At 37.3% G+C, this 25,260-nt stretch overlaps 1 protein-coding gene across 2 annotated transcripts in view; it reads left to right on the top strand.

The window, feature by feature from the left end:
- Positions 1-22,711, top strand: part of zgc:172282 (leucine-rich repeat and fibronectin type III domain-containing protein 1-like protein) — a 161,699-nt gene extending 138,988 nt beyond the window's left edge. Inside the window, exons 9-11 of one of the 2 annotated variants that reach the window (XM_024277816.2) lie at positions 7,261-7,907; positions 15,400-16,286; positions 21,947-22,711. In XM_024277816.2, coding sequence (XP_024133584.1) covers positions 7,261-7,907; positions 15,400-15,407 — 655 coding nt within the window. In that variant the 3' untranslated portion in view covers positions 15,408-16,286; positions 21,947-22,711. Of the gene's footprint in view, positions 1-7,260; positions 7,908-10,383; positions 10,657-15,399; positions 16,287-21,946 lie in introns of those variants that run through there. The other variant, XM_024277814.2, reaches the window with a different exon arrangement.
- The last annotated feature ends 2,549 nt before the right edge of the window (positions 22,712-25,260 follow it).

Here is a 25,260-nt window from a genome sequence, read left to right on the forward strand (position 1 = left end):
AGATGGACATGTGGCATGTGTGCACTAGAGGGACTTTGCTGTCAAACCTTTGCCCTCTGCTTCTCTTGACTTCCTGTTCCGGAAGAAATAATTGGCATCTTTAATAATTTAAGCACACCCTGGGCACATTATCATAAATCTTCTCTTGACGTCTGGCGTAGATCAACAGTCATTGTCCAATTCTCTGGATGTGACTTCATGACTGCATCAGTTTTGTGTGCGTCTGCGCTCATGCGTGTGTGTGTGCGAGCGGGTTTGTTTTGACTGCCCAGGGGCTGATTGATGGGCAGTATTTGCAAACAAAACGTCTTCCTGTCAGTCAAACTAGTTAAATGCAGACAGCATGAAAATGTCAGGCTCTGACACACACAGATGTGAGAATACGCGTCCTCACTAGGCAGGAAAATGTCAGCCCCACTCAAAGCAAGCACACTCAGAACTCTACAATGCAGCGCCCCTCGTCACTCTGCTGTTGGAACAAGTGCCTCTAATGAACCTGTCACTGTTACAACATAAGACAAGACAATTATCAAATGCTAACAAAGCAGAGGTGTTGGGGACAGGGTAGTTAGCATCTCCTTGTGCTATTTGTGACAGCAAACACAGATGTATATCCCACTTAACAGCTACTTATCCCACACTGCACTTCTCTATTTAAAACAGGTTAGGGATATTGATTTGATTTACTTCAAGCATTAGAAATAATGAGGTATTACAATGAAAAAAAATAAAAAAAAACTTGTGTATATATACAGTATATATATACATAAAACCTATTTCCAATATTAAGTCTTATATTGGCTTAAAAATTGTATATATATATATATATATATATATATATATATATGTATATATGCATATATAAATAACCTATTTCCAATATTAAGTCATATATTGGCTTAAAATTTAGGAAGTAAGCGGAGATGAAAGAAGATGACAAGAAGACCTGGTGGTAGACAAGTTGGTGGCTGAACATTATTAGCCGGAAGCGGAAATTCCACAAGATTTCAGACTTGTAGACACTTTTATTAAAACTTTTTCTTTTGTGATCAGGATTAGCTTAAAATGTGTCAAAGGAGGGTAAACGCTTTAGTAAAGGATAATAACATAAGTGTTCCGATTTTGAAACTGTTATACGGGCCATACCATGAAAAATAAACTTTGAGCTTGTTAGTGTATTATATTGTTCATTCCTCATTATAAATGACCCCAAAGAGGTATTTTGATATCTTCATGCATTTCTGAGTATTCCTCTAAAAACCTGTACTCTCAGTACCAACCCCCGTCCATACCCGCGAAAATGAGCGGGTGGTCACGCACTGATGTAGATGAGTGAGACAACCTCTCTCAGGAAGAGTGCCAGCACCGTCCCTAGTCTAACACCAACACCCAATTTCTCCACTGAGCCAGCGGTGATCAGCAAAAAAACTTTAATTTTAGATGCAGAATACGGTATATCTTCTAATTGTGTTTCGTCTTCAATACATTCCAGCTCAAACAGGAGTTCGTTTACAGTCTTCGTCAGTTTGCTAAGTCTTTTTTGACCAAAACAAAAGTATTTTTCGACCGAAATGTGCGGCGGGGGAGGGAAGGGGATGTTGACGTTCCAGTCTTGGACTTTCTTCAGGTTATTGATTTTCAGCCGCCTTCTTTTCTGCCACCAGGTCCCATTCGAATTTTATGCCATTTTCTTGATTGTCTTATTACTTTAAATTGCATATGTTTATGGTTCACACACACTGGATTCACTAAATATAATGATGTCATACAGAGTTTGATTTTTCTCCTTGATGGGAAATGGAAGAAGCAGATTTATAAAACACCTCCCCACAGTGTTTTTCTTTATTTATATTTTCCTTTCATATAAAGTATAAGTTTTATTCCTTTCACTCTCTTTCAAGTGATCTAATGAACTTGACCTGACAATCTTAATAGTTAATAGTTTTATTGTCATGTTTTGCATGTAAAAGTAATGACTGAATATTTACTAGTGTATGTGGACGTATGTGTATTTTTCAATAAATTTTAATTATCCCATGTTTGAGATATCTTTGTACGGATATAAACCTCTGTTGTTGGTCTTGTTTATTGCATTATTCTTGCTTTGATTGCTTGAAATAAACCATTTTACAAACCAATCCAGTGTCAAGTGAGGATGATGACGGGTGAGGCTCCCCTTGACTGCACTCCCCTGCAATGCTCTCTTGTAAACCTGATAGCACTTTTTGTTCTCAGCCACTTCAGTTATGGTACCCTGGTGCATAAAAGAACATCTGAGCGGCAGCATTAAAACTGATCCTTGTTCTTGTATCCTGTCCATTTCCACCTTGTTTGTCCGATCATGTAAAATCTTTATATGTCAATAAACTGTAAACAGTCCCTTTAGCACAGCTTCACTGGGCTGGTTGCTTCCGGGATAAATCTACATAAAAAGAAGAAAGTGTTTGTAGGCAGGAGTATTGGGTATGGGGACCATTAGATTTCCCTTCCAAACAAATGCTGGAACAATTGCATTGGGAAGCAATGAAAGTTATTGAAAAAGACTGTGTGTTGTGTGAAGAGGTCCATTGATTTCAGTCTCGTTCAGTGACAGCATAATTGATATTTAGAAGCTGCTGTCTTGTGTTGGATCAGTGGTGTGTGAAGTTAACAGGCAAAGCTCCTGCCTACAGGAGCAAGGTCAAGAGAAGAGATACCTGCCTAAGTATGACAAACACCCAGATAAAGTGTCATTTCTTGGATTCCAATCTGGCATAAAACTGAATCAGTCAATGTGATCTTCACCTTTTGCTCGCTCTGTGTGTTCTTCTTAGTATGTGCATTTTAAAGCCCTGTTTTGGAATACATTTTCCCTTTTGATAGGAATCTGCATGAGTTTGCATTCCAACAAAGGTTAAGACTGTCAAATTTCTCTCGCCTTGTTATTATAGACCAAATCCACATGACAAAGAAATCAATGAAGAGGAAAATCAACTCACAACAGATTTCTCAACAACGTGCAAGAAAGATTTTTATGGGGCTTTTGTGAACATATCATTTTGTCCTAAAGACCAAATTATCACTTTTAAAGTATTTGCAGGAGTGATCATGTATTACTTATTGTTTTTCTTATTTAATGTAGCCCTTTTTTCTGCTTTATTGCACTTTTACTTCCGAGGTGTTAAACCATGCTGGTGCTGTGAGTTTTTGGACTGTCTGGGTCGTAGAGGGCAGTAGACAGGAAAGGTTGCATCTTAGAGGGTGTGCCAGTGTGTCTTACAATTGTATTGTGGTTTACATGGCCACCTTAAGGGACGTCATGAAATGGAACGCATCATTGCACCATTGGTGCATTGGATCTCTCGCAAAGTCTATTTAACGGTGAGTGAATACTGCTGTGACAAGGTTGTTTAGAGGAAGAAGCTGAGAGGCTTTGCTAGAGGTTGGAGGGTTCCAGGGGGAGATTTAGTGTGGGGTCAGGAGCAAAGCAGAAGGTGCTGAGGTATGGACAAAGAAAAATCCACAAGGTCAGAGAAGAAAAGGAAAAAGAAAAAAAAACAAGCACTAGTAATTAGCAAAGATTTTGGGCATGAAAAAGCAATGACTTTCTGGCAAAGTCAGGTAGTGGAACAGCTGTGTTTAAAGGCAGGGGAAAGGCTGACAGGAATGAGCTTAATTGCAGGAAGAGCCAGAGGGTGGAAGGAGAGGAACTGGAAGTTGACTTGCACTTCTTTAAAGTCCCACTCCAACCATATATACATTTTTTTCCTTTGTAAAATTGCTTCAAGTAGTTTTTTTAATTATTATTGTGCAGTTTTTAGCAAAAAATTAAAAAGCCTTTGTTGTTTTTTTAAGAAATATTTATGCCCAGCGGCCGTAGCTCATTAGATATACAATTCTGGCTTGTGGGCAGAACTCTTGCCTTGGAGCAGCCCCGCCCCCTTTCCCTCCCTGTCGCTGGGAGCTCTGTCTGCGCACTAATGCGTGGGCTTATAGCTCCAAGCTAGCATTAGCGGTAGAAAAATAATGATGAGTAATATTGGATCAACCCGCAGTACAGTTTTGAGCACAAGGCCAGCTCGGACAATGAAAATGAACGAGGATGGAGCAGCGGAGGAGGGGTAAGAGAGACTTTGGCACACCCAGTCATTAGCTGCAGGTTTTTCTAGTATCCAGTTTTCTGGTCCAATGTGATTTGAATGAATAAATATAAAAAATATATAAATTATTTTATGTATAGGTCATCAATTTTGAGAAAAATGCTTCAAGAACATATTAAAAAAACAAAGAGGATGATTTTCATTGGATAATCATTTTTTAAGTGATCATATTTTAAGTGGTTAATCTGTATTCATTCAAAAGCTACCGACAATTTAATGAGTCACTATACTACATATACTACTTAATTACAAGAAAAAGTAAAATGTTACTGTGATGCATTACTTTTGTGGATTACTACCAACACTGAATTACACCAGCTCTCATTAATAACCACTGAAATTCCTCATCATTATGTTTTTCTTCCTGTCTATTCTTTCTCTGGGGCCAGGTGGAGACATGTCAGAGTCTGGTGTCGTGTCTTTGTGAAACACATAATTGAAATCCCGCCGTTTCCGGCACTTCTCAAAATTCATCAATATTATTCATAATTTATCTGTATTCTCCTTTAAACTTGAAGAAAGAAACGGCTTAACCCCCTTTTAGGTCTCTGTGATGTTCTCTCAGTATCCTTGATGTCTCAGTTTCAGCCCTTCTGGATTGGAGCTTTTATTCTGATGAGAGTTTAGGGTTTGAAAAGCTCAATGAACCGGTCCTACTTGGCCACAACTTTCCTGTTGACATGGATACTCATTTTAACAGATGCTAAATATATTGCAGATACTGTAATAATTTTACCCAATGTAAAAAAAAAGAACTAATCACACTGATGCCATTTAAAATCACATGACAGTGTCAAATTCAATCTGGAATTTGACTATAGTCGCTTTAATTAAACTTAGAAACTACTGCTAATTGATGAGGATCTATCTCTTACCTAAAACCTCACCTTATCTCAAATTAAGTAAAAAGAGTGAATTTCATTTCATCGCTCTTCAAGATATAAGTATTTATCTGGATTAACTAAATTACTTGATGGACTACAAATGAAAATAAAAACAATAAAAGACGGGTAAAATTCAATGTAGTGTGTGTCTGTGAATGAATGTATGACAAAGTTTGTGCATATTCGTCAGGGTCTTTGCACAAAAACTCTTTTCCACAACTTTGAAGGGGTTTAATTTTCCCCAAGACATAAAAGTTTGTTAATATTTTTCTAAGATTGGGGACTAAAATTCTTTGTAGGATTTTTAACGTTTTCTGTTCTGATTCATTTCTGTGTTTTATTACAAGCATCCTGTCACATCACTCCATAATCCCACTATTAGTTTATTTAGACAAAACTAACTGCCAAGTTACGTTTCCTGATAAAGTTGAGCTTGACACTGTGAAGAGACTGGCCCACTCAGTTGCCAACACAAACGGTAATATATACAAATGAAAAAGCTGAATGTGTGTTCTAGTTTAGTTGTATAGTAAAAGATGTCAGTCTCCAATGAAAACTGCAAAAACATTATGAGGTGAAGATGGCCAAGGATGATTTCTGCATATAAATGAACCTATAGAGGGAAATGTGAATTGGATACCATAGAATGGTGACATGTGGCTGTTTGACATTCTCGTAGTTACGCCTTAAACACCCAGAGGAAAAAAAAAGATAAAAAGAGATAGCACAGAAAATGGAATTGCTTACCTTTACTGATGTTTTTTTTTTTTTTTGGCCGGAATCCATCAGGGAAGTTAAGGCAAAATTGGATCTGCACTATTTACCCAGTAAAAGGCAGAAGAAGAGGGTAACAATGGAAAGAATGATAACTTTTCAATCAGAAATGAATGGTTTGGCAATTGAGAGGAATGGATGTGTAAAGGGTCTGTCACATCAAAGACTAATGAATTCCAGCTCTGTGGTGAAATAAGACTGATGAGGTGACTGTCTTCCCTTGGGCTGTACTACTTGAAATTGTGCAATGATGGTGCGTGCATCACGGCTGCAGCTTTCATTTTTGAACATTTGGCATAAAATATTGTAGGCACCTCTAGCGTCAAGTCAGTTTGGTTTCTTGACCAAATTTTGCTGCTTTTATTGTCTCAATGTTACAAAATACAATCAATGAACAAAACAAAGAAGCTGAAAAACTTCCATCCATCCATTTTCTGTCCCTTTTTGAGCCCAGAGCCTAACCAGGCTACTGTTGGGCATTGTACACCTTGGATAGGTCGCCAGCCTGTTGCAGGGCCACACAATTCTAAGTTCAGCTTCACAGTAATTATCCCTCAGTTTCTGTCATGTGACAGATGTAAGGTTTCAGAGGGTACACGGTCTCATACTTCTCTAACTGGATATTGGTCTAAAATATTTGATTGCTTTTCTAAGGTCCACAAAAAAACCTTTCCAGCCTGAAGCAAGACTTGCCATTTTTGGATTCTCACAAACAATTTAGAATATCCCTGCTTCTATGCAGCGACCACTGGAATTTGGAATGATAGTGGCAAAGAGACAAATTCTACAAGAATAGAAATCTCCTTTTGCTCCTTCTTTCCAACAATGGGACACTGATGTTTTTTCAATGATACAAATGGAAAAACTCTGATCTGTAAGAACCTGTTCATTTGCCACCTTTTCAAATGCCTAGGAACCATCTGGAAATGGTCAGACAGGAACAAGGTCGAAAGGACTTCAATTACTCTATGACTGATTTTATCCTGCTTCTCTTATCCAGTATGGTCTTTTTTTTAATGGAACTGGCACAACAGTTTGTATATATCTGAGCCTATGTGTGTTTATGTGTTATTTATAAGTGAAAAATACAATAAAAATCATTTTAATAATAGTGATACAAGGAAAGAAGAAAATTGTTTAGACATATAAAAGAAAAATAAGGCTTACCAAGACAAAAACATGTTATATGTTAATGTGGTTTTGCATCAAGCCATTTTGAGCTGCTAACATACCACATTAAGTATCACTTAAATGACAGAAACAATTTGGAGAACAACTCCTCAGCACGTTTAAGATTGCATCAGAAATGTACCATTTTAGAGTCTAAAAAACTCTACTCTGTTCCACCTCTGGAAACATTAAAGAAGCAATAGTCAAACAAACTGTACTTTGCACAACCAGGTTCTATTGTATTTACATAGGTGCATTGACTAACACAGTTGTTTTCTTTTTTTTCCTGACAGGATGATTCCATCCACCACCAATGACTTCATGGTCAGGGACCTAGTTGCTGGACGTAGCTACGATCTTTGCGTCCTGGCTGTGTTGGATGATGTCATCACGTCACTGACTGCAACGCGCCCTTTGGGGTGTCTGTCATTCACTACGGACACCGAGTTCAGCCAGTGTCAAGCACTGCATAGCCACTTTTTGGGAGGGACTATGATCATCATCATCGGAGGGATTATCGTTGCATCTGTGTTAGTCTTCATTATCATCCTAATGATCCGATACAAGGTTTACAGCCAACAAGGCACAGGCCACGGAAAAGCAGCCATTGTGGCTACAGTGCCAAGACCACAGAGCAACGGTCAAGGAGGAGGCAGTCAAGTCCAAGTTTTCCCTCGCTCTGCTTCAAAGATGACAGACAGTCAGGAGGAGCAGGTGCTTTCACCGTCCAGAGTCTTGTCACCCAGCAGCACAATGAGAGACACAGTTGAATTGGTAGAGGAGAACAGTGGACATAGTAGTATGGCAAAGGCTGACTCCTTGGCCAGTGAAGAACTCATGTCACCAACCAAGACCCGCTTCCCTTCAAGAGCAGGCATAGAGATGAAAGTCAGACCGTCATCTGTTGCCAAAGACCCCTCCTCTCCCAGGGAACTGGCAGGTAATGTATAGATAAAAGTGGGGGGAGAGGTTTGTAGAATGTGTCAGAATAGAACACAGAGCTAACATGTCAACTGGTAAAGGAAGGTTATGAAATACCAAAAAGTAGGAAAAATAGAGGTTAAAAAAGACAAACAGGTTTGGGGTTTTCAGTGTGAACTTGAGTATGTTCTGGCAACAGGGAGATATTAGGTCAAGAAGAGAATAGAAATAAGAGAGTCCCTATCCTTATACAGGAAGTGTTGAGGCCCAAAAGACCATGCCTATGAAAGTATTTTTTTTAAGAAAAACTCAAGTTTAATATTATAAAAAATCCTTTCACTGTAGACATTATTGTACTTCAACAATTTTCAAGGTAAAAGGGTGGTTGTTGGAAACCCATTTGTGGCTCTTTGTGTTATAATGTTTTATTCTTTGTAAAGAAACTTAAAAAAAAACTGCAGGCTGGGTACTACTCCAAAAATAGATTATTGTTAACTTGTTATTATCACAAAATAATATTCTGTCAGAAAACTGTACATTAAAGCTTTAGGCTAAGTTCAAGTAATACACATTTTTCCCATTGTTTTATGTTTATATTTCATCAGTTTTGCTTAGAATCTAATATAAGATGTAAAAAAACAGCTCAAAGCACTTACAACAAAACTCCAACCTCTAGAGATGAAGATTTGGGTTTTAATTTTACAGCACTTTTGGGAAAAGTATTTCCCCTAAAATGTCTAAAAGAATTAAAAAAGTAAAAAAAATAAAATTAAAAAAAAAATAAACAGAGAAAATCCTCAAAGTATTTCTTTATGTTTTGGTTATGAACATAAGAGTTTAGGAGTGCTGAATACACAACTCACGATAAGCCAGGAATATTTTTATTTTACGTATGGGTTTTTCATATTTGTTAATAATTTTATTAGAGCAAGTTAAAAGTTTGCTTTGATATTACTAATAAACATGATTTTCATTTGTTTGATATTTATTACCCCCAAAAATAACGCAATAATAAAAATAGCCCCAAATAATGAAAATTTACCATGTCAATCGCAGGTATTTCCACACCATTTGCCGCAACAGCAGCTTGACAGTGATGTCCTCACGAACCTCATGATGTTCTGAAGTAAAGTATTCCACTCTTCCACAAGTCCTACATGCAGTTCTGCCAGGTCTTTTGGGGTGGGGTACGCTCATCTAGCTGGTCCAACATGTGCTGCTCTGTAGGGTTCATGTCAGAGGGCATTGCTGGCCACACCCTATGAGGCACTGCAACTTCACGATGTCATGGAGCATTGTCATCTATGAACAGAAAGTTAAGGGTGTGCTGGTGGAATTGGGGAATAATGGGTTCTACGATGTCTCTGAGGTAAGAACATGCAGGGACTGGGCCATCTACAATGATCAAATTGGTTTTGCACTGGCGTATAGTGCCTGCCCAGACTGTGAACCATGGGGACTGTGTTGACCTTGGCGTATCACTAATCTCACCTTCTCCAGCAACTGTGATGACCATCATTTCTGTGTAAGGTGATCCGACACTCATCAGTGAACAGATCAATGTGCCATTGCTGCAATGTCCAGGTAACACAGGCTTGCACTGCAAACATTCAGGGTGGTGTCTTGGTGTCTGTGGAATCACCTGGAACAGTCAGCCGACATTCAAGTCAAAGTGATGGATTTGCAAATGTTTTGCCAGGAAACTTTAGTGCCCTTCACATCGTTTAAACAGGGTAGCATGTGTGTAGTATTTGCACAATGATTTGTGAATGCATAGATATAGGTCATTGTTGTCATCAGTCACTTGCAGGGATTTGCTCTGGGGTCTATCACAAACTTTGCCAGCAGTTCTAAGTCTTGATGCAAGTCTGCTGATAACGATTTGCTGTAAATTGCAACTTACAGGTAATAAAGTGCTACAAATATTCAAAAGTTCTCTAAATCAGATAAAACTTAGTTTTTGCTTGTTGTTTGCTGAACTTTCAGATGGGAGAAAGCTCTGCAGAAACTATGTCCTAGAAAATGACCAAGGTTTTTTGATTTTGGCATAAAAACAGAATAATAATTAAAAGATGACTAAGAATGCTTTTACAATAGATCAAGACATGATTGAAGTGAGACTTTAACTTTATTCTCAACCACAAAATTATTGACAAAAAAGCCAAACCAACTTATGCAATAAGTCATTCAAAAACATGACAAGGATGTTAACTATACTTTAATTGACAACAAATAGTTGCTTTCTATTAAAAAAAAGCCATTTTAGTGATAGTCGATCCTTTTTTTAACTTTTTTTAATCATCACACAAACTACAAAATCAATTAAACACGTACTAACCAAAAGAGAAAAGAGGTTGGTCTTTTTGGTATTGGGTGACATTTTTTTTGAAAATTGGGTCAAATTAATGGGGTCTCTGTGTTTCTGCTAGCCAAGTTCTTCAGATCTCTTACCCACTGCAACTCTTTGATCAGATCAATGTTGTCTTTCTTTGCAGTGCAGTCACCACTGAAACACATCACAGGCATGGGTACGCCCCATGAAACCCAAACAGCAAGACAGGAGTTTTCTCCCTCACTGCAGGTTGCCCTCAAAGTGTCAATGATCTTGGAATCAAAGAATAGAAACACAAAAGGCCAGTGGCAGCTTTTTTTTTTCCTTTGGTAAAGTGTCAACATAAAAATGAAAATAAGTGGTTATTGTGCCTGTCTCCCACAACCTCAAGTTAACACTAGCGATAAAGCAAAAATGGTGAGCAAAATTGGAGATATCCGGCCTTACAGTTTTTAGGATCCCAGCTCAGGCAAGGAACATGAAAAAGTTCATAGATCTGTTTATCTGTAACTGGATTCATGGGAATGGAGCGGAGCAGCAAGCTTGTGGCCCGTCGATTGTAGTTTGTACTGAACCTGTATGTGCTTTTAATCTTAATGTTCTTTATATACGTCCTCAGTTATGAGAAAAAAATATTATAAGAACATGTTAAAAACACAATTTTAATTGGAGTTGGTCTTTAAAGTCAAACTTTTACATCAAAAATGCACATAATGTTCAGTTGTCCTTTTAACCCTTCCGCTCTCCTTAGTTTGTTTACATTAAAAGTGGGGTCATCTGGACCCCCCAAGATAGTGCGCTGAACTTTTTTTATCTTTGATTTTTGAGTTTCACTAATGTCCATGACAGACATAAAATCCTGTCCACCTTTGTCATGGAAGGAATCACATATCAATATGTGGTTGGAGTCATCTGGACCCCAAAGAGAGCGGAAGGGTTAAAGGTTGGAGGATTGACCGAATATGAGAACTTTGTCCCCTTCCCCCTGGTGTTAAAGCCGAGATCCCATAGATATCTAATGGGAAATAATCAGCCATTACTCAGTAATTACATTTGTCAGAATAATTGTTTTCTCTCTGCTGCTTTTTCCTAATAAATTGTTGCTAGTCCTATATTTCTTTCATTACATTTTTAAGCAAGTTTTTAAGTGATAAACCGACCAATCACATGCCTCCATAAAAGTTGGTGATCTCGCCTGAAACATTGAAAGCATTTGATTGACACTCTCCTGAGCCTGTTTCCAGTTGAAGGAGTTTGGTCTTCATACATGCCTTACTTACTGATTGGTGAGGGTGGTTGCCATAAAAATGTTGACTCAGACTGACTCAGATCATTGCTCAATCATTGCTTACTGAGGATTTCTGATTCCAATATGGTAAAAAACATTTTGACCTATTTGGTTTCATTTAGTCTGAACCGAAGCAAGTAATTTTCTACGTCGCACCAAGTTCATCATTCAAACAGGCATGAAAACACAATGTTGCTTAAAAAACTAACTGCACCACCTGGCCATAGCTAGCCTTCAGGTTGATAGTAGCCAGTCAGTTGTTGCACTTAAACTTGGTGTATCTAAAATGATGTATTATTAGAAGTGGATCTCTAGGTTAAAACTACTGGGGATCTTGAAATAAACAAAAGTGTCATCAGCAAACTTGCATCAAGACAAGGTACTATTGGCAGAGCTTGTGACAGACCATAAAGATGACCAGTACCTAAGGACCTTTACACTCAGACACCATTTTACAAATGCCACACAGTTGCAGACCCATGTACTAGATATAAGGGGTCCTATAGTTTTCAGTCAAACCCTTCACAACTAACTCCACCGCTTTTACTTGAATAGCAGACAACCATTGCAGGTGACTCAACTGACACCAAGACACTGCTGTGAACATTTCCACTGGATACAAAACCCTGGGACTTGGAACATGCAGCAACGGTCCACTGTTGTGTTCACTGATGAGAATCGGATCATCTTGCACAAGTATGATGATCATTAAAATTGCTAGAGAAGGTGATGTGAGCAATCAATGAGGTCAACATGGCCCCCAAGGTTCACTTTGGTGGAGGGGGTGCAGCAGTCTGGGCAGGCCTCACAAGTCAGCACAAATTCAATTTGGCTATTGTGGATGATTCAATCGGCCCTGCGGCGGACTGGCGACCTGTCCAGGGTGTACCCCGCCTTCGCCCATCAGTGGCCGGGATAGGCTCCGGCACCCCCGCGACCCCGAAAGGGAGGAAGCGGTTAAGAAAATGGATGGATGGATGATTCAATCACTGCACGTTCTTTACCTCAGAGACATTATATAACCCATCATCATCCCCCAATTCCACCAGTACACCCCAACTTCTTTTCTTCGTGCTAGAATCGTCGACTTCAGGGAGTGAGAGTTTCTCATATGGTATGCTGAGCAATATCACTGACCTGAATCCCGTAGAGCACATCTGGCTGAAACAGAGACTAGATGATCATACCCCACACTCAAGTGACCTGGCAGTACTGTATTTAGCACTTGAGGAAGAGTGGAATACATTACCTCAGAACAACATCATGAGGTCAGTCATCAGCATGAGGCATCGCAAACAAGATATACTTGTGGCAAATCGTGGAAATACCCACTTTTGACATGTACATTTTTTGTTATTTGAGGCTATCTTTATAATTGTTTTAATATTTGGGGTAATACGTATAGAACTAATAACAATTTTGTTTTTTATTTCAAAATCAAAGGGAAACCTTACTTATTTAATTAAAGTTTAGATAATATCGGAAAAGTATTCATGCAAATAACAATATCCCTAACTTATCATGAGTAGTGTATTTTTCAAAATGTACAGCATCTATTATTCATAAAAAGAAGTGAGTAGAAGCTTGATGTCCCTTTTATTGTAAACTAACCTGTAAATTAGCCAACAGAAGGGCTAACTTGGCTATAACATGGGATGTTTTTGAGTTGAATTAGTGGTAATTTAACAAACACGTCAAACAAAACTCACAACCATTATGTCCTGTCAAGGAGTAGTTTGATTTTTGCTAATAAAACTGTGATATTATATCCTTACACACATTTCTTAATGAGAAAAATCAGTTCTCAGTGAACACATTTAAGAGTTACATGTTTTTGTTTTTTTGAGCGTGTGTGCAAGATCAGGGTCAACTGCTGATTCCCTGTAGGTCTGTTTATGCACAGGTTTAGCTGCCTTGAGCCTGAACAGATGTTTTTTCAAGGTTAGACAGGGAAAAAAAAAAACTATACAACAAGGATGTGTGAGCCTGTGTAAAGTGCAAGTGTGTGTTCTTCCCCTGCCCCCTTTATGACCCCGAAGCCTGTCTGTCCCTCTTGTATTTTAATCAGTCATCACTCCTTCCAGTGTCATCTTGAATACTCTGCCTCATTCTTCACTGCCACCAGTATCTCTGCATTCTCCTGGAATTACTGCCTTTACCCTCCTGCTGTTTTTCAAAAAGCTCCCGGACATGCTATTTTTTCTACTCCTATCTTGCCCCTCTTGTGATCATTCCAACTATTTTACTTTATTTTCCCCCCCATGCTTCAGCTTTATCTGAGTTATTGTTTTTCATTGGGTCTTAATGTTTTTCTCTGTGCCCCTTTGTTGTTTGTGTTCTGTTTTCTTACTCATTTCTCTTTCACTTCTGTTTCTTGGACAACCCTGGCAGCAAATGACAGGAGGCCTCATAGTGTCAAATGGAGAGCCTTTAACATCTGAGGGTCTGCAGCCTCGCAATGAAATTGGGCCAACACTGAAGACAAAGAGTAATGACTTATGCACCATTGATTCCCTTTTTTTTTTTTTTACTTAAACATTTTTTCCCCTTTTCTCACCTCCAAGTTTTTACTCCAAAATTGTCATGAAATCCTGCAGTTCCTTCACTCCTGGCTGACTTTACAGAAGTGTCTTACTAAGGGTCTTCCTACCTTCCCCATGTGTTCTTTGGACATTTTCTTTGACTGCTGTTTCTGTCTCAAACATTTTTTTTTTTTTTTTAACTTTGAACAAATTCAAGTGTCATGTGTTTTCTGAGGCTTTTTTATACCTTATATCTTATTTATAGCAAAGTGCCTTCACCTTTTACAGTCAAAGCGTAGATTGGAGAGAAAGGTTTAAGGAGGCAGGCACACTGCAGATCTGCAGTGAAATGGATGGGTGCACATCTAGTTAGAAATAAAATTACACTTCTTCCTTTAACTGAAGCAAAACGCTGTACCTGTTAATACATTCAAGGTAAGAAAAAAAAAAAATAGATAAACTTTGACAAAGCTGTCCTAACAGTTATGGATACTTTAAAATGAACAGATGTGGCATCATGCTTCCAGGACAAACTAGAGCAGCACCCCTCATGAGTTTCATTAACCCTGGAGTAGCCACAGTCATATTTGGCTTTTTTTTTATTATTATTATTTGTATTTTTTTTTTTTGGCTACTGTTAATCGATGTCACTTAAAATAAATAATTTAAAAAATGGTCACACTAACTTTAAAAGCCCCCCAAAAATTGCTATTCTGTTCACCGGAAAGATATGCTAGAAGTTTTACATTATATTTTAATAAAGAAAGTTGTCACGTTCTAACAAAGCATAAATAAAGTATTGATCTGGCAAACATTTAATGTTGAAAAGTAGAAAAAACAAATGACAGGATAAATAGATGCATTTAAACAATCTGAATTTAACACCAGATGTGATGGAGTAAAACTTTGTGTCTGTCTTCACATAATCATTTTTTATTTATATTTTAAGGTATTTAAGTGTAAAAGTTGGTATTAATGTTGACATGGCTGTATAAGGGAAAATTTCTATAAATCTAACTAAAATCACATGATACTTGGCATTTATAAGGTTGTAGAAAATTGATACAGGATTTTTTTTAATCAAACAAAGAGAACCAATCAAATTTGTTGCAAATAAAGTATCAAATACAATTGTTACCACAACAAGTGTTTTTTTCTTGATCTTTCCATTTTATTTCAAACCTTTTTGCTCCTTTGCCTCCCAGTGTATTCCAAAATCATTCCATAATTTTTATCCTATATATATATATATATATACTTATATATTTAAGTGTTTTTTATGTTTTGCTTGCTTCCAGTGTGTTTTCCCTATGGTACCACTATGCTAATAATCTACTTTTATTCTTGTTTTTATTCTCTTTTTTCCTAGAACCCTGATGCTGTTGTTCTGATTAATGTGAAGACCACCTTCAGTGAAAACAAGCAGATAAAAGCTAAAGAAAAAAATATCTCATCTTCCTGCATCTCCTGATTGGCATATGCATTCTCCTATTTTTTTTTTTCATGGAAATCAATCCGATTTACTTTCAAGTGCTTACCCTGGTTCTGCAGTTTAGCTCGGACACCTGTGTCAAGATGTGAGAAGAGTGTGATCAACCTAATCAGTTCTAAATGAAGGCCATTTTCCATTTGAAGATGATCAGTTCTGAAGTAGGGCAGTTGGGGAAAAAATCTCAAGAAGGCAACATGAGGGAGCACGGTAACACGCTGCTGTTCCAGAGTGAATTAAAAAATCAAAATGAGCTCACTTTATCTTTCTGGATAGCATCAGTATCCTAAAACAGATGCTTGAATAAATTGATTGGAAAAAACCTAAAATTCCACAGTTTAATGGACACTGTGTCTACTCTAACTATACCGACAACACATGGGACTCCTGGAAAGTGGACTCTGTCTATTATTCACTGCTGATCAACACAAGCTGATCCTGGGAAAAAGCTGAAGTGGAACTGGCTCTCAACCGGGACTGGATTCTTTTCATCAGAAACAGATCCCCAGCTACAACAGAACATTGAAAAGAAGAACAAAATAACCCAACGTGACGAAATTGAATCAAGTCAAAATTGAGAAGGCCTCACCTGAGAATCTCCACTCATGGCTGCAGATTAAACGACAATAGACTACTTATACCTGTCATCGGTCTGCAAGCAGCTATGATCCTGATCCTGTGATCCTGCATCTCCTGCTGTCCACTGAATGGAGGCTGTTGAGGATACCGTGGACCCGTTTCAAACCTCATCAGCAGTGTTTAAACAGGTGAGTAATCTGCAGATTAGCCCATTAACTTGATTAAACAAGGAGCCAAATGAGAAAAACCTCACACTGGAATATGCAAGCTCTCTAATTAGTCTGACATATGATTACCCACCAGAGGTCACCTTGGCGCTTCACTAATGTAAGATCCTGCCCCATAATTCAGCAGTCACTAGACATTGCTGTGTCTTCTGCAGTGAGAGGTCTAGAATCTAATGAGAACAACATTTTAACATGCAGTTTTCTAATTGCTGTCAGGTAGAAAATTAGAGCACCTCTTAGGCTAAACGATGTGTCATTGGTGCTTTCTACTGATGTCAGTGCAGGTGAAAGGACTGCATTTCTCGCTTTGTTTTTCTTAGCTTGTCATTGACTCCATACCACATTAATCACTCCTGTCTTTCTTTCTCAAGTGCCTTCTTGACACAGTCATAGAACAGCCATAGAGGACGTAGGCTGGGTGATGGTGTGGTTATGAGCGCAGCCTTTGTGAATTTCTTGGCCTATCCAGGAGCTGTACGAAATATTTATTTAGTCACCAGAGGACAGGAGCTGGAATTCGTTAATGAAGAACTAAATAAATTACTATTTCTTTAAAGAAAAATAGAGCCACAAAGAAAGGGTAAAGCAGCCACATGTGCAGGTAGTAGATCCATGGTTTAGGTCATTAAAAGTAAGACAAAACCATGCATATTTACTAGAAATCACACAATAGGTAGAACAAAAACAACTACTGTTCAGTAGAAGAGAGGTACATTAAACTAAAACTGAACTGTTCAATAGAAAATCCAGAAAAAGGACGGCTTTGGAAGATTTTCATGAATATTGGCTTAACATGTATAAGACAGTTTAATTTCTGAGAGTTCTTACTATGCAACAGTATTTTTCCTGCATTATAAGATCTCAACGAAGCTTTAAAGCAATAGAACTGCCTTCTTCAAACAACAAGGATTATATACAGTAAGGCCTTTCTTTATTCCAATCCTGTATGCCATCCAACTCAGAAGCTCTGCCACGTGTTCCTTTTTCCAGTCTGTTTTCTAAAATTAAACAGTCAGAATGATAATATGTCTACAATTTGTTTTAGTTTGTAGCATAAAAGTGAATTATCTCAAAATATTACTGTAATGTTTCAGATGCCATTAAAAGAATGAATCCAAGTGTGAACATTTTTCAACCAGCTAATGTGACAGAAATCCACTGGTCTCTTTTCAAAGCTTGTTACTCTGCATACTGCTGTTTTCTTTTATTTGGGAGAGGACTGAGCTTAAAAAAAGAAGGAAGAAATAACAGGTTAAATGACTAACAATATTTAAAATAATTTTTCCAAATTCTAAAAATTAGGCTAAACAGAGAATTAGGTTACCATCAGCACATTGGACCAAACCAGGAAGCAGATAGAGTGGTTCAGAGGGATACAAAGACCCAATCCAAATTCTTCCTTTCTCCCTTCCCCTTCATTTGGCCCTCCAAACTGGGAGTTATGAAAAAATAGTGTCTCATAATTCAGACGTCACTTTAGTTCCATGACGTCATCAATAATCACCGGTCCACTAGCATTAGCGCAGAGCTCCCAGCTCTTAGATATACATAACAGCAGTTTTAAACTTTAAAAAGGTCATGCTACAACAAAAAGTAATTTAAATATAAACGTCTGTGGTTCAGAGTGCACCCTTGTGAAGAAAAGTGCTTCTCAGTGCGACCCAGTTCACCCTCACGATGGAAGACTTTGTATCCCTCAGCTTGGAGGGTGAAATCTAAAAAATACATTTTCCAGACACGAACAACACTTAAACTGTCCCTTCAAATGGACGGGAAGAGAAAAAGGAAGAATTCGGATTGGGCCAAACTCTCTCAATGGCAAACTACATCCCTTAGGACGTCACCCTGTAGGCATCAGTTGTGTTGCAGGCGCAGGCGCAGGCTCTGATTCTAAATGGTTTGTCAGAATGGTAATGTGAGATGCAGCCTCGGATGAAGAAAAGCATTAGGGAGGGGTCAAAAGGTCAATCCTTGTTCACTTAAAGCTAGGGTTGGGCACCGAAGTTCGGTTCCAAGTAGGAACCGTTATGATTTGCGCGGTTCTACCGAAACCGAAAGATGCGGCTGCAAACGGTGCCGGATTTCGGTTCCAAAGTTCATTGAAGTTTCATTTGTCTGTGGACATGTCAATCACTTGTACTCCCTTCTGATTCTTTACGATTCAGCCTATCTATTTACTTTCTTGTGTTCGTGGGCGGGCTCATATAAAACCGCCGAGATGGTCGGCTTCCGCAACGTCGGTGGGCGGGACTTTCGCTGTGAATAGTGGAGTTTCCGCAATTTTTAAACAACGCTGGAGCCCCATCCCAAAATGAAACAATGAATCGTTTCCTCCTTGTTGGGCTGCTAATAGCAGAAAGCTCGGCTCGGCTCCGCCCACCACCACAGCGGGTCGTCATCATCTGCTGCGCTTTGCAGCCGTGTGATTGACATTTATCTTCCGCCTTATTTTATTGAAATAAAATATTGCTTTTGCCCAAAAACAACTGCAAATAAATGCCACATTCCTGATTTAATTTAATAAAATGTCAGGCTAAAATTTCAAGGACGTTTAAGTTTATTTAAGACGGAGTTTTATATTATGCTTTATATTACGTGCGCACAGCTGCACGGCAGGAGGGAGTCTGCGCTTGTTTGAAGCCGTTCTGCTTTGGATTTAGGAAGATAAAGGCATTATTTTTTATTACTGAAGTACCGCAATAAGCACCGAAAGGGAACCGAAACCGAAACAAAAGAACCGCGGTAGCACCGGAACCGCATCAGATCCTATCGGTGCCCAACCCTACTTAAAGCTATAAAATTCAGATAAAATATATTCTTTCAGTATAATAAAAATACAATAGATAACACTGCAATATCACTTTTTAGAAGAAACAAAGAAGCACAGGTTGTCCTGAAAGCTCTAAAGTCAAAGTGAAAAAGCTAGAGTGTATTTCTGATTAGTTTATATATGCATTAATTGAAAAAAAAACTGTGCTTTTCTTTTAAAAATAGGAACATCTCTAATTGACCCCAAACTTATGAATGGTTATGCTTGTATATATTTACATGATATATACACACATATATATATATATATATATATGTAGCCAGAACAGGTCAGTGATAGTTACAGAGAGAGTAGCTGTAATTGAGAACTGAAAATATACCTTGCAGCTGTAGTTGATATATAATCCCCCTGCTTCTCTCTCTGCTACCTCACACAAGCTTTCTGTGCATCTCATCAGCAAAACAGAATTGGAACTGTTTGATTTATGGTGCAGAGTCAAGAAACAAAGCAAAGAAATGAAAAGAAGGAAATCAAACACGGCTCTGTAGCTTGTTTGAGAAAGACCAACCAAAACAGAAAATACCCAGGACAATTTCTAATGAAAGAGCCAAATCTGTTTCTCCTCTGTGCTAAATATTCTACTAGAAAAGTCGTCAGTGTTCATACTAATATGAAATCCCACGCACCATGGTAATTTAAAGTAAATATAAGACCACCTTTCATTGAATATATATACTCTCAGTCACTTTTAAAGCAAACATCTCAAAAACAATATATCGCCAAGTGTTAAAGCAAAACAAAATAAGTAAACACGTCTACTTGTAGTTTTGTGTTCTGGGAAATGTATTCTACTGATACAAGATGTAAGAAGAGTAAAGGTTAAAGCTTAAAGTTCAAGTATGAATTTTAAATATCAAGGTGAACAAAAAGCTATAAGTCTTTCTCCATTTATTTGTATTGCACTCAAAGGTTACATTTTAGCAGGGTTAACGGGGTTATTTTCTGTTTATAAGGACACAATGTTTGAATACTTCTATTGTTACTTTAAAAACTGAGTTAGTAAAAAGGTAAATTAAAGATTCCCACACAGGATTCATCCGTCTGTCTTATTCATTGGGTGATTTTGGTTCAGGATCACAGGGCATGCCTGGAGGAAAAGGCAGAAATACCACCAATTAAAAGGCCGTAAAAGGACAAGCAGCCATCCACACCTACACCCACCCCAAATAATAATGTAGAAACAGACAGGCATTCACTTGGATTGTGGGGGGAGTCCATGGTATCCAGAAATAGCATGAAAGTGCAAGGATAGAAAATGTACACTCCCTAATAATCCCTGACCGAGGCTGGTACCAAAACCTTCCTCTAAGGCAACAGATTACTCTGATATTGTCCACTACAGTTTGGGTTAAAACATCAGTTGTGGAAAATAGAAGTCTAGTGGATTAGTGCTAGAAATGTCTGGATTTTCCTACATCTGCTAGGGATTTATTAGGAGTTTATTATCAAAATAAATTAGCTGGACGAACTCATCACCATCCCTGCAATGGACAAGCGGGCTGTCCAGGATCTTTGGTAGCTCAGATAAACTCCAGCATCCACTTGACCCCACAGAGAAAAAAATCAACTTCAAATGATGAGTCGTGTAACATCTGACCAACAAAACGTAACTATTCAAAGTCAAATTTAAATAGGTATTTATGTGAAATTAGGTTCTCTGTTTTGGTGAATGATGGTCAGAGTTCTATCAGTTTGAAAAAAGTTCTGATTGGGGCTTATAGTGGATCTGGTTACTACACTAATTGTGCGTTTTGTGGTCCAAGCACCAAATTTGTCATGAATGTACATTAGGATCCACTCTTTCAGAAAGCTGCAATAGCCAAGAGAAAATCCAAGATTTTATCTACTATGTATATATATTTAATATACATGTAATAGTAGGTATTCCTCACATTTAAAGAATGCTTTAGTGCATGAACAGACCATATTGTTGAGGATGGAGCAAATAAACATTGAATATGTTTGTAGTAATTGAATGTATGGCCACCATCTTTATCTATGGATTTTTTTGGATTTTTGGTTGAAATCCTTTCATTTTTCTGTAGAGTTTACATGCTCTCCCCATCTGTGGCGTTTCTCCAGTCACTCTGGTTTCTTCCCACAGTCCAAAAACCTGCTTCATCGGTCAAACTGTATCTAAATTGTCCCTAAGTGTAAGCATGTGAACCTCCAAAAGACTGGAAACCTGATTGGGGTGTGCCCTGCTTTCACTCGGATGAATGGATGGAAACTTTCATGTAAGAATGTCCTGCCATATGCTGATAGGAAACTTTAAGAGTGGGATGTTGAGACAACGAAGAAAAAAAACACTAAAAAAACAAAATAAAACTTGTAAGGGACATGCAGTTTAATGTACAATGTCTACTAATTTGACATATTTATCAGGTCGTCCTTATTAACTATTCAAAGCAGAACACTTGGGTAATTAAAACAATTGTCCATTAAGGTTTTTGCATTGTGGTTAAAAGGACACCTCTACTTGTTAGGTATAGTTTACCAAATAGAAAATCTCACAAATGCTTTGAAAACCATTGATTCTTGCTGTTGAGGTTTTTATCTTAAAATTCTTGACAAAGATCAAGGATCATCAAATGATAACCAAACTTAAGCAAACTTTGAAAATATGTATTAATTCAGGAGGAACATTTTGTATTAATGGTGTCAAACAATGTAATGAAAACTAAAATGATCTGAAACTATAAAGATATATTGCTGTCACATGTTCTCTGCAGGTGTGAGGTAAGAAGGTGATGGAAAAAGTGATTTTCTTTGTTTCTCTCATTCTTTTCAGGCCCACCGATCAGGACAAAGATCAAGTGTTGGACAAGAAACACAATTAGAGCATTTAAATAAGCATTCTTTCAGAAGCAGGGTACCAAATAACACAAATCACATACGTATCAAATTTCCATGTCAAACATTTCTAGCATTAGTGACTTTGTCGAAGCATTTGTTTACACATCTGATGATCTGATGGTGTGAAGGCACTAAATGGATGGATCCAAAGTTTTCTTTCGTTTCATGTGAAGGAAAAAAAACATTGAATGACTGCTAATGACTTCATCATGATTATATCCAAAAAGTAATGGTAATTCTCTCATTTAATGGCTAATTTCTGACACTTCTGACTGATATTGCAGAAGCTCCTTCTCCATCTCTTGCATATGTTTCAAATGCAAACATGATGTGAGGCACAAATGCAGTTTCCAATAATCAGGATCCACATGTGTGTGTGTGTAATTGCACTTGCTGCTGATTAGCAGTGTCAATGTAGCCATTACAATCTTGAAGGTGATGTTTGATGATGGAAACAGAAATGGACAAGAATCTCGTGGACAAGAACCTCATACCCTGGTACCCATCATAGGACAAACTCAACCCAAAAAAACAAACACATACTTTTCACTTTCCTCTCCCTTTTTCTCACCTTTTATTTGGGCTTTATCTTTTCTAAGTGTACATAAAAGAATTCCAAATCTATAGTTTTGTACATGTAATTTTTATGGTGTGTTGACATTTTTTAATAAAATAAAACAAAATGGAACACTCTTTGGAAGACTGGCTCATCTTTGTTATGTTCTAATTTTATGATTATTTTCTTTAGTTATAGCCTACTGCAGCACAATTGATTTAACCAGAACTTTCAAAATTTAATATGGTTCCACTACAATTTACAAATGTAACCAAGATTTATTATAACCACAAGATTACTCTATATTAAAATATAAATCTTTATGTTGGTTTAATCAGTTCGTGGTTTTACAGATCCACTCCAATTAAAATTGTGCTTCGGTGTTTTAAACATGCTTATTGCAGCATTTTTGTCATGACATTTAGAAACAAATTTTTGAGTAAAACTGCATTTCGTGGTGTTTATTTAAATCATGTTGGATCAGAAGCAGTTGAAAACCAGCATTTGAAAAGGCTTGTGTGGTCTCCCTGGTCCACTCCAATTCTGAAACAGTCACTTTCAGATGTACAGATTCACAAACGTCTTCATTTAACTTGTCTTAATCATCTGGTTTAAAGCTGAACAGCTGGATAGCTCAGATATTACTCGACATTTTTTAGCTATATGCTAATGTTAGCTTGGGCTTATGAGGTGCTGCAAGCTAGCGGGAGAGAGTGTAGACAAAGGAATGCTGGGAAATTAGAGGAGCTAACTTCTGCGTCAACAGTCCACCTCACAACCCAGAAGCAATTTTTTTATTTCAATTCAATTTAAGTCAATTTTATTTATATAGCCCAATATCACAAAAACAATTTCCTCCTTGGGCTTCATAATAGTTCATGCTGCTATTCAGAAAATGTCTTAAAATACAACATAAGCTTTTTTATTTGGCTAAAAACTACATATTCACAATTAAAACACCATAGGAATGATTTTACAATAGAAAAAATATAGTTGGAGTGGAACTTTCATTCATTTTAAGTAAGTAAGTTGTATTTATCCTTTCATAGACAAAAGTCACAAGGTGCTTCACAAGTTAAAAGCAGAAAAACAAATACTTCAGAAGGTAAGAACATAAAAGTCAAAGCTTTGAGGGTTAAAAATATAGAAGATAAAACCTCACAAGCTAAGTTACTTAAAAGAAAAGAGCAAGTACCACATAAAACAATAAAAACAAGCCCTTTTAAAAACAGATTTTAAACACATCACTCAGTGATTTAGATTAATAAAGAGAGTAAACCTGTACAACTAGCATAAAAGTTATTGACTGGAAGGGTATTGATTGTAATGACTAGGCTAATAGCAACAAAAAAGCCTGTGAATTATGGGTGACAAATGATAAGCTTAGAAGGCTTCATTGTGATGAGAGCTTATACCTTGATTTTATGGATAGTTCAAGTGAAAACAAGTTTTTAAGTAGTATTGAAATGATTCATTGATTAAAATTGTTTCTCTATTAAATAAACTGATGATAATCGATATTGCAAAATACTATTTGGATTGAGACATGGTGGGTTTATTTTACTAAAACAAAAAAATGACCAAGTACCACAGTGGACAATTGGATCGTTCAAAATTATTTGTCAAATTATTGTTAAAATTAATTGTTAGACCCTTATTTTTAATGCATTGTAAGGCAGTGACATTGGATTACCATCTGTCGGCAGTGACCTGTTCTTATTGGGCAAGATAAGTAACGTGTCACTGGGACAAGAAAACTATTTTTGTGTGAAGTTGAGAATTAGCAGGTGCTTGACTCATTGCATGGAGAGGTCCCATTGTTCTACACCAAACCAAATATTGTTATTCTTATATTCTTTTGCTGTTGAAAAGAGATTTTCTGTATTTAACTGCCTCTCAAGACAGGAAAAGTTTCCAAGCAGAGTGGTTGTCATGTAAAATGACCCCCCCCCCCACACTCATCCTAAAGAGTTGCACAACTGCCATAGTCAGAAGAGCAACAAAAGACATGTTGTTATTTTTAGTGAAAGATTTGTGATGAAAATGGAACATAAGTGGAGGAGTAAAATGTGAGATCCAAGAAGACTGAATTGGGGACAAAAGGCGTAAACTAGTTTGTTGAATCAAGGATTTATGAATGAGTCGCAGGTTCAAAATTATAAAAATTTGTTTTTTTATCTACCAAATGAGCTAAATAAAACATGTATCACAAACTGGCAAAGTATCAGGCCCATGAAAGGGATCAACTAAACATGACTCAACTAGGAATAATTTAAATAAAACAAATCTCAAGACGAAAGTCAAATTGACCAATCCAAGACAGTATTTTGTAAATAAACATGCAATAAAATAACTTTAAGTGAAATTCGTTCTTTTTCATTTAATTTTACCTGAACAAATTAAAAGGACACTGAAACATGCTGTGAGAGCTATGAAACATGCATTTTCAGCTGAGTTCAAATAAAACATTCATGCTAGAAAACAGTTTGACTCTTTGTTGCTGTCGTTTTATTTGAAAACACAACAGTAGTTATAGATTAAAAATGAGATAAATACAATGCTCTCTTTTTTTTCAATTTAAGCAATTACAAAACTGTAATGGGATTATTGTTTATGAATGAAAAGCTACAAGTGGGTTTTCAATATAACTGATCACAAATGATTTGGGCTGATTGACAAAATAATTCAATAGT

Source organism: Oryzias melastigma, linkage group LG13 (assembly GCF_002922805.2).
Source record: "Oryzias melastigma strain HK-1 linkage group LG13, ASM292280v2, whole genome shotgun sequence".
In the NCBI taxonomy this organism is placed as follows: domain Eukaryota; kingdom Metazoa; phylum Chordata; class Actinopteri; order Beloniformes; family Adrianichthyidae; genus Oryzias; species Oryzias melastigma.